Here is a 15,887-nt window from a genome sequence, read left to right as displayed (position 1 = left end):
CAGACGATCTGATCCTCGAATTGCTGTCTCTAATGTTCGGCTATCTAGAGTCCGCAGCATAAAAAAAGCGACTGCTCTTACAAAATTGGCGCGAAAACATGACGCGCTATTCGGTCAATTTATTCCCGCATAAATCGCATTTCGCATAATTATGCCATTCCGCAAACTCATTCCTCCTTTTACCCTCACCTATAGGCAGGACAGTAAAAACGTTGCTTGCTCAAATTTGTCTTAGGTGGATAACTGGTTCTGCCTTTCGTCTCAGGGAATTTTTTAATAACTGCTGCGAAGCAGGAATAGAGGAAGGACGAACACTGATGTGCTTTAATTTTTTTCACCTGCACTACCGCATAAGATGACATTTTTGCGCCTTAAAATAACAAATAAGAAGAAAGTGCTTAGTTTAGTTTAGTCAGAGATTAAGGTGGACAAGGCATAGTAAAGAATAAATGGAGAAATCACTCTGGGGGACGAGGCCAATACAAGTGTGGTAAGAGCTCTATTCACCATTTGGTTTACTGATAATTGGTTGAGAAATCATCAACAACAACAATGCTTTGAAAATGAAATAGATAATGATAAGTACACGATGAAAATTCTCGGAAAAAAATTTCGAACCTACGACCTTCCAGTTACTAGTTTGGATGCTCTAACCACTGTGCTATGGGTAACTCAACAACAACAGTTTATTTGCATTCCATATACATAGAGGGGATTGCATAACAAAAAGTATAGTGAAAATACAGTAATAAAGCAGCAATGATAATAAAATAGAATAATTTGTAACAATGAATTACTTAATCTCGACATCCCCGAACCGACTGAGATCTGGGTACGAGATTATGAATTACTATCATTGTTTTCTTTTATGGAAAGCCTCGCAAACAAAATAACCTAGTTATTTTGTACTCGTACCGGTACGGCAACGAGTCAAGGTTTCGCCTCTGGTTTTGCCCTTTTGTTGCTTTTGCGTACTTTTTGCGCACAGTTAAATCTGAGTACGAGGTGTAGTGTCGTCAGCTCTATTGTCGGAGCGATCCGTGAAACTCAAAAGAAAACTAAATGACTCACAGGTTCCACAAGGCTGAGAGGTTTATTGTGCCAACTCTTATAGCACGTTATAGCGATCCTGTGTAGTAGGACGTTTTGGGCGAACACTCTAGCACGTTCTGAGTTCAACAGCAATAATTGCTCCCGTTGTTCCCGTCGAATTTTTGTGAGCCTTATGGAAAATTGCACACGTTTCGCGTTATAAAAGCTAAGGACGCATGACAGCTAGCGGAACATCATTGCGATGTGGTGTGATTACAATAGTGTATCTAAAAAAACTACAAAACAACTAAGGCAAAATTAAGGCACGTGGGCGGCCGTTACATGTGGTAATGCATTCTTTGCACTGGTGCAAAAAGAAAGGCCAAAAGCCAGACCAGACAGTAGCTAAGAAATGCGTTTAAATCCAATGAACATTTTTATTAAGACGCAAGATGATTGTTTTTAATTGCCAATCGAAAGCTTTAAACCACAGTAAGATCTCATTTTTCTCTCCTTGTTGAATTCTTTTGGGTTCTCAAGTTATCTTTTCCCACAGAGGCACAGGCCGTCACTGTTAAGTCGCATTTGGTATCAACCAAAAGTCAAACCGTTTGCGTGATTTTAACACTTGAAACATTCACGGGCACCTCTTGAGCGATGACGCTGTTTTCATTTATTATGTTGACAGGTTTCCACGTAGCTTTGATTTTTTTCATTGCCTAACGTAGAATTATTTGACTGATAACCCAAGAAAAAAGTTTGAAAAGGTTGTTGTTCATCAACCATGTAAACCTGCCAGGTTTAACAGGAAGTGACGTCACGATAGTCCGCATCATCCGGCAATTCCTTTTGCAGAAAGGCTAATGGTGTGTTTCTTTGGGAAAATCCGAATCCAGATTTTTGATCTAAGGGTGCGTTCGTTTCGGAAAATCCAAATTCGGATTTTTGATCCAAAATCACTCGGATCATGGTGCATCAAAGGAACCGACGAATCCACTCTAGGTAAGGAAAAAATCCGGATTTGGATTTTCGCAAACGAACGCACCCTAAGATCACTCGGATGAGTCGGATCATGATGTATCAAAGGAACCAACGAATAGGATCGGAGCCAAAGAAACGCACCCATATTTGACTCCTCTCCCTCTCCCTCCCTCCTGGATGCCCAGTCAGCGCGCTGACCAAAAGACACGTGGGCTCTGGGAACGAGATTAGCGGATTAGCGGTCACACGGAGGTAACACAGTCGTCACACGGTCGTCACACGGTCGTTGCGTCACACTCGTCGCGTCACACGGAGGTCACACGGTCAGCACGGTCGTCACACGGTCAGCACGGTCGTCACACGGTCGTCACGCGGAGGTCACACGGTCGTTACACGGTCGTCACACGGAGGTCACACGATTATAATCGCAAGTTTTAAAATCAGGTTGGCGAATACTTCATGTAAGAAGTTTGAAGGTCGTCTGGAGAGAATGTCTGGAGTGGTGTAATATATGTATATTACATAATCGTGTAAGTTCAATCTTTTTAATTTCCTGGAGAACCTATAGGACTGCTATAATTTCACACAATATTTATTATCCTGTGGGGTTAATAAGAAACCTCAGCGCAATGGATGGAAATTCGTCGGGTCCTCGTCATAGTCCTTCAACTGAAGAAACTTTTGAACAGCTTTATCCATCTTTGCTTCAGTGCTTTACTGTTATTCTCCTTGGCTACTGTGTTGGAAGACTAGGGTATATCTCTCCCACTTCGAGCAAAGGTATTGGAGTGTTTGTGAGTCTTGTTTCGTTACCAGCGTTGCTATTTAAATCAATGGTGGAACTTGAATATTCGCAAGTCAACTGGCGATTCTTAACCAGCATTCTCATCGCCAAAAGTACCGTATTTTTCTCTGTGATGTTGTTTACATTGATACTTGTTCGTCCTACGAATTTTGGAAAAGCTGGAATGTACGGAATTTTCTGCAGTCAATCAAACGACATGGCTCTTGGATACCCACTAGGTAAGCTTTCAGTTTCTATGTATGTGATTGCATGTACAGTCGACATCCCGTAAGCGACCACCCAAGATGCCTATATTTAGTGGTCGCTTACCAGAGTCGAACCAGAGGGGGCTCTTCCAAGAGGTTCAAAACAATGAAAAATAATAATGCCTTCACCCCAAAAGTTGTCATGGTTGCTTACGAGAGGTTCCAACTATAGTGCTTTGCCTTAAAAAAAATTGGTGTTTTGGATAGTTGGTCGCTTATGAGAGGTGGTCGCACATGGAGGTTCGACTGTATATAAGTCTTAATGGCCTGTTTATAAGGAGGTTAGGGACCTAGTAGGTTACCCACCCCCTCCCCTCTGGGTGATTTACCATTCAGTACAGATCCCCAAATGCCCAAACCTGGGAAAGGCAATTGACCATCGACAGTGACCCAGTACCTAGGGACTTGGGTGAGATTTATACATCAGTCATTTCCAGCAGTGCCTGCCCACCTCTCCCCTAGGCATCAGTGGTGCATTTTTCCATATTTTCTGTTCCAGGGAGGTCACACAGACAGGGAGGTCTATCTAAGAGCATTATTTTGGCGGCCTCATGATTTTCACCTCGTAGTAATGGTTGTCCTAAACACATTTATCTCCCAAGTGAGGAGTAAGGGATGTTAGGCAATGTTAAACAATTTTTTTGTAAAACATTCACTAACATCCTTACTCTCTTTTTTCTGAGTATGCCTGTGTCTTTTTCTAAAATAATACATCATTCTCATTCATTCGCCAGGCTTGAAATATACCCTCACATTTATTTCATATACCTCATGTTTGACATTCAAATCCTAGCAGTATGCAGGATATTTGTCCCATGAACCTAGTTCAATGGCCTAATAGCTCCCACAAGTCTCCTGTAGCTCAGTGATAGAGCATCCGATTTATCGGAAGGTCTTAGGTTCGACTCCTGATAGGAGCACTTGGATTTCTTTTTTTCGAGTATGCCTGTGTCACTTTCCAGAATAATACATTATTCTCATCCTTACTGTGTATTTGTTTAGGCCAAAAAGTGAGCATGCCCAGGGCTTTTAGATGACTATATGCATACGTACAATATACATGCATGCTTTGCATTTTATTTTACTATAGTGAAAGCAATGTACCAGCAGTCACACCCTGAATATGTGAACTACTTGTACCTGATGTTGCCAATTTCCTTGGTTATTCTCAATCCTATTGGATTCATTCTCATGGAAATACATAAGCAGCGCAGCACCACGGACTCAGTCAGCAAGCTGAAGATTGCTCTTACAGCAATCAAAGGAGTGGTGACTGATCCCATTGTCTTCATGACATTCATTGGACTTATTGGACATTTCATTTTCCATGGAAAATTACCGGCTGTTGTTGATCAGATCCTCAGTGGACTTAGCCAGGCATTTCTGGCAACAGCCTTGTTTTACTTGGGAGTCAACATGGTTGGAAACATGAAAACCAAAATGGGCTCAGGATTGATGGTTCCATTTTTGTTAATTTCTGCAAAATTGTAAGTATGGGAGGGCCATTAAACTATAAAGCTAACAGCTGTGGTCACACTACAGACTTTTACCTAAGTAAAATTGATTTACCCAGGACAAATTCACCAAAAATTTCCCGGGGTAAATCCATCTTGGGTTTCATTTTACCCAGCTGAAAAATTCTGGAAAGGTCACACTACTAAAATTGACTGTTGTGGATGACTGAATCCATATGAGAAGACGCTGTAGTTTTCCACGGCTTGGTTAGGAACACTTGATCGAGGAAAAAAGGTTGGTTGGCTTGTGTCAATCTTGCACCGAGAATTGTGATTACAAGAACAGCTACACTGTACCTTTGTAACGCACATGTACATTAAAAACACAATCATGAAATGATGTGTCCAGTTACACGTAACCCCTGTCATGACAACAAGGTGTCTGTATCTTAACTATGGCAGCAACAATAGGCCATTTTACTACAACTACCAGAATTCATTTCGTTTTCCTCTTCAAATTCAAATTTTGTAATCCCAGGGGACAGCAAAGAACAATAGCTCTAATTAACACAAGAAAACAAAAACCAGAAGGATTCTGGTAGTTGTAGTAAAATGTCACCATAGTGAAAACGTCGTATTTCAGAATTGTACAGCACTTTTGAATTTCTTTTACACACTGAGATCATTTAAAAAAAAATAAAAAATAATATGGTGTTCAACTTTTGCAGACAGTATATTACAGACTACTGACTAAAGGCTGCAAACTATAGACTATAATAATATATATTAGCAAATAATAATTATTATTATTTGCTAATATACATGTAATTGGAAATTATATGCCGGTCAATTTCTAGACTATAGTTACAGTTCCAAACACTCACTGTTGCCTCTTTTACAGATAAGCAACAGTTCCAATTGGTTCGTGAATGTGTTTGCGAGCCTTTCTTTTTGTATGTACACGCATAATATGTACATTGAAATAAAATGCTGTAACTGAAATGTCTGCAGCAGAAGACTAATTCGTCATGTACTTTTCAGACACACATCAATATTAAACAACTTACAATAAAATAAGAACTTAAGAAGAACAATAAATCTTACCTGGAATCAGTCACCATCCTTACCACACAGAGTTCTGAAAGAATGCAAGAGAACCAAAGACAAGGAACAAGGTTAATAACAACTGGGGCAAGAAATTTTGCTGATTTGACTATGATTAAAGATTTTCAGTGTCAACAGTGGTCTACCAGCTGCAGTTTGTGGTCTGCAGCCTGAATTCTGCAGTCTACAGTCTGCAAATGTCACACACAGTTAATAAGATTTTTGTAAGGAGGTGCCTTATTTTTCTGAGAACACCTTTGACAGTGCTTACATGTAGACTGGTGCTAGCTACTAGTGAGACTTTCTCAAAGTCCGTTTTCATGGGAGTCCAGTCAGTCACTTTTTTGTCCCATAAGAAGATGACTTGAGGCAGGTCGAGCTAGTAGTCCACCTTCTCTTAATTTTCTTTCATCATAGCTGCTTACATTTAAGTCAGTTTGTCTGTCCACAGTCTTAGAGCGTTTTTTTTTTTTTTTTTTTTTTATTGAAGAGTTGTTCTTCCTCTCATTGTGCGGGAAATGATTCAAGTGCTTCATGTTGGGAACAGTACCAGTGAAACCAATTGCTGGAGTATGTTTGGCTTCTTGTATGGGACCTTTCCTGCTTCACCATCTTCTGCCATATTTGCAGCTAAGTTTGGCATTGAAGAGCAATTGGTAGGTATTTGATTATTTATTTGAGGATTCTGGCATAGACTAAAGATAGACTAAAAGTACTTTGTATGCTAAGTATCATAATATTTGGTGAGATATACACAATTTCTGCATTTTTTTAAGAGTGCTTATTTGTGTGGAAATAGGCTGACAAGAATAATGAAATTAAGAACCTATAACAGGTTTTGTTCACAGGCAAAAATGGGATCTTGTGTCTTATAGGGGACCTCGATCGATGGTAACGGTCGATATGTCGGTTGACTGACTATCGATATCCACCGAGTATCGGTCGATTGTCGGTCGAGTAGCGGACGAGTGTCGGTTGAGCATCGGCCGCTATATAGGAGACGTATCGACCGACCATTGGATCACCTTCGGTCGAGAGATCGACCGGCAGTCGGTTGCGATAGCATCGGCAGTGTGTCGGCAATATATCGGTGAACCGTCGGTCAGGTATCGGTAAAGTATCGGTCGATGCATCGGAACGAGGATTTTGCTTTGTTCTAAACCGGTTAAACTGGGACACTACATTGTAATACGCTGGCATATTTTTGCGCGTTCTCTTGACCTAATATGGTAAAATGATGCAATAGTGGAAGAATAAAAAGAGATAACGACAGACTATCGACCCTGACTATCGACCAACTATCGGACGTTATTATATCAGGGCCATCAACTGATATGACAACCGATATAGCGGTGCGCTATGTACGCGAATGTCGATCAAGATAAGGAAGAAGTGTCGAAAAAACATATCGATGGAATATTGACCGATATGTCAGCCGATAAGCGGTGAAATATCGATGAAGTATCGGTGATGTGTCGGTGAAGTGTCGGTGTATTGCTATCTATATCGGCCGACAGCCACCTCGGTTGATACGACGACGGCCATAGCGGTACAACATCGACCGAGTCATCCCCAATTATCGACCGAGTAGCGACCGAGGCTCGACCGAGATATCGACTGTCAGTCGACCGTGAGTCGACCAACATATCGACCGTTACCATCAACCGAGGCCCCCTATAAGACATAAGATCCCAAAAATGTTGGTTCTGATTTTGATGTGAAATGACAGAAAACTATCAGAAACAAAAACTCTGATTAGTGAATATGAGAAGTGTGTGTTTGATTACATTCCAAAATTATGTATGTTATATATTAAATTTGTTATATAAACACCATTGAAATACCAGGTGAGCTTTCACGCGAAAACATGATGTTTTCACTCATGAAAATAACATGTTATCTTCACACGTGAAAAGGTCACTGTTGCTCTGGTTACATGATAAATCTCGCCTTTTGCAATGATTTGATATTTCATTGGTGCTTATATAATAAACAGAACATTACATGGCCGCTTGGAGATACGAATTTCTCTTCTCGTGTTGAAAAATATTTCACTTGTTCGCTGTGCTCACTCGTGAAATATTTTTCAACACTTGAAGAGAAATTTCGTATCTCCAAGCGGCCATATGTAATATCCTCTATGTATAACATGCAATACACCAAGTGACACATTCTCGTTCTTACTGAACTCCTGTCTATCCCCTGTACATGCAGATAATTAGGATTGTGGAAGAGAACTACACATAATATAAGAGGTTGATTAAAACATAAATTAAAGTAAACCCTGATTAACTCAGGGGCTCCTACATATAGCTTCCCTAAGACATGAAAAATGGAACTCATTATAAGCAAACAGGTATCTTATCAAACGATAGGCAAAACCGATAATCCAAAAAAACCATGAAATAACCTAAAATCCCATTTGCGTGTATAAACAAGCTGGCATAGTGGGTGCAAGTCTCTCTCTTCCTAGAAGGTCAAATTACGTTTTACCGATTATTTGTTACTTTCCACAATCAAATTAAATTTTGATAAATATACCTTTTTCAAATAGTTGAATATTCATAAACAAAGTATAACTTTCCAACTTGCACATATTGTGATTGAGTACTCTCCACAGGTTTCATTTTGTTGATTCCAGAGATCATGATAAAGATACAGTTCAGATAGAAACTCTATTTATGGAGATCTACCTAAATTTAACAGTAGAGGAGCATGTTTAATTAATGCCAAAAGGGGATCGAGGTAGTTCATGGTGGTCACACAGAGTGACTTCAAAACAATGACTCTTTGAACTTTTTTTGTGAGTAAAACAACAAAGGGGAGACAATTAAATGAACACAATTTGGTAATTTACTGGTAGGAAGGATGATTTTGTCATCAGCCTCCTTCTGTACATAGTTTCGTTCAAGTTTCAAGTTCAAGTTTATTTATTTCCGCATATTAATTAAACACAAAGAACAGGAATTAGGGAGAAAGGAATGTGGAAGTGTGAAAACAAAAACCCATCGGGTTAAAAAGTGTTTACACACCTATCTTTATTGCACTTGCGCAATAAAGATACACCCACTTTATTGCACTTGTGCAATCAATAAGTCACAAATGATGTCAATTTCTTACAGGTAACAAGTACCATGGTTATGTGTACATTCTTGTCAGCTCCAGTCATGTTCATCTCTGCACAGATGTCACTCTTGAATTATAATACTCAAACAGCAATTGACTTTGAACGTGTTATAAAAGATGCGATGGTTGATATTAGTGGTACTTCTTTGCCTTTTGGAGTAAGTATAAGCATTGCTGCTGTACAGTGTACTAGGAATCATTTCTTTGTGTGATTGAGTGAATATGGTATTTTATTATATAGACGGGAGTGTTTTACTGGAAAATACACCACTTATGCAAAACCACATCCAAGAACCAAAAACTTAATATGCAAAACGACATCCGGGACCTGAGTGTTGTATTTTCCATATCCTCACTAGTGAGGATATTGATGACGTCATTTCCCACTTTTCACGGTTGTTTGTGCAAACGGTTGGTGGAAAATGGTGAGCGATAGATTTGTCTGTGTGATAAAAAGAAAATTACTTGGTGGCGCAAAGATATGATTTTCTCGTGTTAAAAGCAATATTTAACTGCTCTTGTTTGTAGAATATTGTTTTTACCACGAGTAAATAAAATTCATATCTTCACGCCCCCGTGTAATATCCCCTACAGCTGTATATCCTTACTCAATTAATGTGTAGTGTACAGATGGCCAACTAGCAGAGAGGAGAATAATAAGCCTCCCCTTTCACAACAAGAAGTTATTCAATAAATAAATAATAATCTATTAAAAAGCATTTCTCTGATAAATAAATAATAGTCTATTAAAAAACTTTTCTTTGGTAAATAAATAATGGTCTATTAGATAACACCTTTCAGGAAGTTAGAAAAGTTTATAATACATGCAAACACAAACACTAATAATAGTAATGTTTGTAAGCAATTCAAAAATGTACTCTCAAAAGACATTCTTAACCTCATAACAGTAAGATTTTCTATATAAAATGTTCAGGTTCTAAAACTCCTCAGAACTGTAGATGCGAAAAGGAAATGACTGTGTGTGATCTTGAATTGCTAATTATAAATTAGAACTGTCAACTGAGTGTGCATAGACTTAAATATATATAGCTTGTGACACACTGTCTTTCATAATTCTAGTTATTGTCTATAATTTTGTTGTTTTGTTCATAGGTGTGGGTTATTGTTGTTCTGTACCTTGGGAGGCGTCATAAGATTTATCCACATAACTATACGATGTGTTTGATTTTTTGTCAGGTATGGATTATTTAATTCATTTGATACAATTAAAGCATTGACAATGGAAATAAGCAGAAAAATCTGATGTTTTGAAACCATTCATGGCTTTATTTTCAAGGCTTAAAAAAATGACAGTAATTTATGCTGGAATTTATGCTTAAATTTACTTAAAGTGTCGGAAGATATTAAAGCGTTCAAAGTGTTAATAATTGACCATGCAGGATATTTGTAAGCGAAAACTTTGGTGCGAATTGAGTCTTACTGTACATGTATGCTCATTTTTATTCTTCTTTGTTAAATGAGTAGCATCTTGTGGAGTAGACATCCACTTTTCCTTTGCACTTTTTTAGCACAGAAAACATGTTCGTCAGCTCAATCTGGGTCTGGACACTATGTTCTTTCACATGATTGCCAACAGCTGAAGATTTATGCTCTTTGAAATTTGCTGAAGAAGATGACGTGTCGTATAGCCAACATAATCAGTATCACACTGATCACACTTAAAAATATATATGACAAATAAGACTGAAACTGAATATACAGTCAGACTCAATTTGTGCCAAAGTCTTAACTTAATATTCTGCACGGCCAATTATTGGCACCTTGAACACTGCCAGTATAAATTACTTCACCAACTGTCATTTTTTATAACCTTGAAAATAGAGTCAGATTTTCTTGCTTATAATTTTTCATCATTAATTGTATAATTTTCAAATGACTGATTAAAGCATTGGCATGTGGAAAAATTATGTACTGTTTATGTAAGACAAGTACTCTGTCAAAACATTTTCGGGCAAATATTGAGAGATGTAAATGTAGCTTGGCTATAAAGTGAGTTGACAGGGTTTTACAGACAACTTAATCGAAAAGTTAAAAACATGACATTATGACATTATCAACCCCTAAATTTTCAAAAATATGATCAAGTTTATTCCAATGGTATTGTAAGTTTCCTTTTCAAGTTTAACCATTTACATGTATGTCGTTTTGCCTTACACTTGTCCATACTGTATTTTGTTTTTATTGTCAGCTATCCACTTGTGTGTCAACACTTCTGTCAAAGATTCCTTGTCAGTCAGAGTACTGGTTTCTGTTTGTCTCCATTTTATTCTTGTTTGGTCAGTTGGGATCACGATGCTGGACAGCCATGGTTGCATTCTCCTTGTGTCTTGTTAGATGTAAAGGTGACGAGACTGTAAGGAGGTTCAAAGTCTGGATATGGTTTTTTGGATTTGGGTGAGTCGGAGTGCTAGATAATTTTTGTCACTATTATTTAGGTTTCGACAAAACACTGACCCCCTCAAAAATTCATGGGGATAATCAGAAAGTTATATTTTATAAAGAAAGTAATAATAATCCTACTAATACCTGAAATTTCCAAATTAAGATTTAGGAAGTATGACAAATCAAAACAGTGACCACTGAGTTTCAACACGAGTTGACATTTTGATATGTCCATCATGGCCGAAGGAAAATAGGTTGGCCAAGTATTAAATTAAATATTGTCACAAAACAGTTTTTTTTTTGTAAAATTGGCTAGAAAAAGATTCCGGGTCCATGTTCCCGCACCAGAGCCCATACATTGACCTAATGTCAGGTTAGGTTTTTTTTTTCAAAACTTTGTTGTAAATTTGCTTCTGTTCTGATCTTAGACAGGCCATCTTTAGCTTATTTAATCATTGTTTTGTCATATTTGGTCTGCAGATGACTCATATGTATTCAAAATGGCTTATGATGTCCACAAATAGCCCGACATGTATTTTCCTGAAATGATGCGTTACATCCTGTCTCCCACCCCCTTTCCCCATAACCCTGGATATTTGCTTGACCTTCTTGTGTTCTCTGATTGCCACAGCTTGCCTCATTAGATGCATTTATGAAACAAAAACAGTGTGCTCCTGCCAGAGAATTTACTTTCAAAACATGTCAGTCATCAAAGAATCCCAAGTGGGGCTGTGTTTTGGGTACAGACAAAACATGGAGCCCCATTTTGGAGTAGGCCCATGGACCACTGATTTGGACCTGGTCTATGGACCCCATCCATGGACCCCCTATTTTCTTACAAGAAAACAAAAAGAAAAAAAGAAGAGGATACACTATAAGGCTGTTGTACGGTTATACTGTCTTGCTGCGATTTTGGCTGGTTGAATGGTTGTTAACTTCATGAGGATGCAGAGTGACCTTTGAAACTAGTTTGGCTGTAACAAAAACAGGATGTATTGAAACGTGGGTTTAGTCATTGGTCTATTTGTTTCTCATGATTTGTGGTGCATCCCATCATCTTGGAAATTTCAACTTTAAATTTAACATTTTCTGATTTTCCCTGTGAACTTTTGAGGGGGTCATTTAGGGTGTCTGTATGGGGCCAGCTGACCTGGGGTCAGAATTTTTTTAAAACCTCTTATTTGTGAAAAAATAAGAAACACTTATAAAGCCCAGTTATGGTGAATTCCGACAAGTTGGACTAACAGCAACATGACAGAAAGCAAATTTATTCAAAGAATGTCAAAGCCATTGCACAGAATTGTGAACCAAAGTGGCTAGAAAAACAAGGTAGAATAAGACAGGAACTTTCATGTTTTTTAAGTTTGACAAATATGGTTTGGTAGTATTAGGAATGGAGACCTGCAAACCATCCATGCTTCATTAATTTATTTTGTGCACTAGAAAATTACATCCCTGGGACTATTTTCAACTTTTTTTCAACTTCAATGAAGGTTTATTTGCATTTTGTTTTAATGATAGATTACCATTGCTTTCTTGTGGGATTGTTACTGCACTGCTACCTTCTTTTCAAGACAAGTGTTCTCCTTTATTCATGTACAATGTCATGACTGAGGTAACTGTACTGTTAGTTATTGCTATTAATGACTTACTCTTTTTATTAAGTGCACAACTCCAGCTTTCAATGATTGTTTGTCTTTTGGCTTCATCTACAGCTGTACTGATTTGTAATTGTCATTAACATAAAGCAACTACCAAGTCCTGTTTTTTTTTTTTTTAACGAGCCATTTACTAAGCCCCTCTGTTGCAAGTCCCCTTTCCCCACCCCACTATTCCTGGTTTCTTCCCTTCACAACCAAAACAGTCAATGACAGTTTTTTGGTGCCATCAAGTACTAAACCAGACTTATTATAATTGCATACCAGACATACATATAAGCTGAGGACAGAGGGGGTGGGGGATATTACATGTACTTAGACAGAATTGTACTGAATACTGCACTTCCTGTTTTGGATGGGAAATTAAATAGTTTAATTACAGAATTAAGTAACATACATTGTAATATGTATGGTACTGTGCAAGTTGCTTTAATATTTTTATGCATTGGGGGGACCTTTTTATGGATTACAATAAAATTACATGTAGTAGTAAAGCAGATAACCTTATCGTTCTTCTAAATTCTACTGAATTGAAAAAGCTCCCCCCTCCTCTTTCTCTCAGTTAACCCTCAACCCCCCCCCCCTGCCACCTCAAACATGCTGAATATAAACCACTCCCACACAACAGTTTACAGTAGTGAGAAAAGTTGGTCTTTATCAGGTGAAAAATGGCAAATGAGCGTAGCAAAACTATAAAGAAGAATTTGACTTCAAACCATTCAGATGATTATAATAATTAGTGTGACAGGCAAACAGACGCCCAACAGTACTCATGTTTTTACATTGTAATTGTTTTGTCTCACAGATGCCAGTCATGATAGCCTCAGCATCAGTACTGTTGCTTAGTGCTGTGATAATAGTAGTTTCCTTGGTATATCTTCAACGTTATGACCTTTACTGTAAGTGTTCTCGAGGCTTGCAGACTCAGTGTGTCCAGATTGACGAGGACTGCAACTCAGTGAATAAAGATCCTGACAGGTAAAGCTGTAATTGATGGACATTAGTCAAAAACATCCTAAGACACTTGTATGATAAATTACATTGTTATCTCATGGTTGCTATCACAACCATGAAATTTTATGTCATGTCAGTACATTCCTGTGGCTCTTTTCTTGAGGTTTTGTGTGGTTTCCTTGATGTTCAACAGATTTTTGATAACTTGACCCCGTGGTAGGAGAGAAATGTCATTGTAACATTGAGTTAAGGTGAAATGTGAGGTGTTTTGTGTTGCCGACACTTTTACCATCAGTAAACTTTTGTTTAAGGGAAACAACAGTGTTCTACTGGTTTGGGTCAAGTAGATTCTCAAATGGCAGACAAATGTCATGTTGCCTTGAGTATCGGTGAACTCAACTAAAGAATTCAAGGTGTGCCACATTGTGACTAACCAAACAGTTCAATTTATTTACAAGTTGGCTTGGCTAATAAACACCGGCTGGTTTTGTCAAGGCATTGGTTTTGTGTAAATCTGACATTTAGAGCTCTGCCACTGAAGAGAAAAAGTACGATTTCAATGGCCTGAGATTTAATAGTCTATGAAATGACATTTTTTTGTTTGCAGATGTAATCGTTGTTTAGAGATCGATAAATCAGTTGCTGAGAGGCGTAACTCTGCTTGCTGCCAACCAGACAAGTCTTTTGCCTGTGAACCATGCAAGGATGATGATGCTGTTAAAGTGGTAAATATTGAAGACTTAAGTGAATCAACTTGCCTTGTAAAGAAGGGTCGCAAACGTAAGCAGCGCCTCTACTCAGATGAGGAACATCTCTCCACTGGTAAGTTAACTTATAGATCCCATTTCAGGTAAAATGTGTGACATGATAATTATCCTTGATTTGTGTGTTGGTCCAAGAGCTACAGTCTTTGTTACATTTGTTGGAACACTTTTCTCTGTTCTTACCCTAAATGTTGGTATCAATGACTCATTAATACCAAAACTTGTTCAACCCAACATTGATGGGAGGGGAGATTTACAAATGTACATTGGTACATTCTTACTTATTGCCAAGTGTTCTGAGTAATATGGTGTCTAGTTAAAAGCTAAAAATTGTTCTCTGGTAAAAAAAAAATTCTTAAAGAAAATGACTGAAGCCTTTGACGAATGGTACAAAGCGTGCAAATGCATGAATGCATAAGTGACAGAAAATAGTGGAATAATAACTATTATTAAAAACTGTATCATTGTATAATGCAATTCCAGGGATTTGATTGGCTTAGTGGCCATGGTATATGAACCATTATACCATGCCTGAGGAATGGCGACCATTATTAAATTGTCTTCTGCTTGTTCTTTCAAAGCGAAATCAGCTAGATCTAGCAACAATTCTTGATTGTTTTTAATAAAAAAAATTTCCACTCGTTCTTGTTGGATATGAGATGATTAAAGCCAACTCGGCGCTACGCGCCTCGTTGGCTATCTATCATCTCATATCAAACGCACGCTCGTGGAATAATTGTTAAATATACACAAGGAATTTGTTCAAACATACTTGGCCCTAACCTTTGTATAGTAAGAAAGAATTATGCCAACAAGTTTTCAATACCACCTGACATTTCAAACTCTATATTATGTTTACTTACATGGTAAGTCTCATGAAAGCAACTCTACCTTGTACCAACATGCCTGTATTATCTAGCTTACAGCACTTCTTTTGGTGGTGAGGGGTGGGAGTGATTGGTTTGGATTGGATTGGATAACTTTGTTACAATGAGGTAAATTCATCAGTGCAGAATGGCTATTGAGCCATAGGCAAACCTGCTAGCTATGAAACCCAAAGAACAGCAGTTTTTATGTTGGTTGGAGGTAATGATCCATGCAAATCAACGCCAAAGTACTGATTACATGTGTGGTGGTGTGTAAGATTTAAATTCATGGAATCTTTCCTCTTTCAGGCTAGTTGCTTTGTTTCAATTTGGTTTTAGAATCAGTTGCAATAAATGGCATCAGAGCACCCACCCCTCACCCCCAAAATAAACCCGCTGCTTGACTTACAATCAGAAACCGAAGAAGAAAAAATTCAGAAAAATCTGAAGAAACTCTTTCTTACTTAACTTGTTCCTTTCCCTCCACTCCCTTCC

General features: G+C 38.1%; 1 protein-coding gene across 1 annotated transcript in view; it reads left to right on the top strand.

Annotated features, from left to right (window-relative positions):
* Nucleotides 1-2,573: 2,573 nt before the first annotated feature.
* Nucleotides 2,574-15,887, top strand: part of LOC146459418 (lysosomal cholesterol signaling protein-like) — a 19,851-nt gene continuing 6,537 nt past the window's right edge. The window contains exons 1-9 of the mRNA XM_085089479.1: nucleotides 2,574-3,036; nucleotides 4,154-4,550; nucleotides 6,112-6,277; nucleotides 8,744-8,905; nucleotides 9,861-9,944; nucleotides 10,957-11,162; nucleotides 12,672-12,765; nucleotides 13,614-13,786; nucleotides 14,370-14,584. Coding sequence (XP_084945605.1) covers nucleotides 2,643-3,036; nucleotides 4,154-4,550; nucleotides 6,112-6,277; nucleotides 8,744-8,905; nucleotides 9,861-9,944; nucleotides 10,957-11,162; nucleotides 12,672-12,765; nucleotides 13,614-13,786; nucleotides 14,370-14,584 — 1,891 coding nt within the window. The 5' untranslated portion in view covers nucleotides 2,574-2,642. The remainder of the gene's footprint in view (nucleotides 3,037-4,153; nucleotides 4,551-6,111; nucleotides 6,278-8,743; nucleotides 8,906-9,860; nucleotides 9,945-10,956; nucleotides 11,163-12,671; nucleotides 12,766-13,613; nucleotides 13,787-14,369; nucleotides 14,585-15,887) is intronic.

Source organism: Pavona decussata, unplaced genomic scaffold, assembly GCF_977016875.1.
Source record: "Pavona decussata unplaced genomic scaffold, jaPavDecu1.1 SCAFFOLD_219, whole genome shotgun sequence".
Classification (NCBI taxonomy): Eukaryota; Metazoa; Cnidaria; class Anthozoa; order Scleractinia; family Agariciidae; genus Pavona; species Pavona decussata.
Note: the sequence above shows the minus strand (reverse complement) of the source record. Positions and strands in the feature narration are given on the sequence as shown.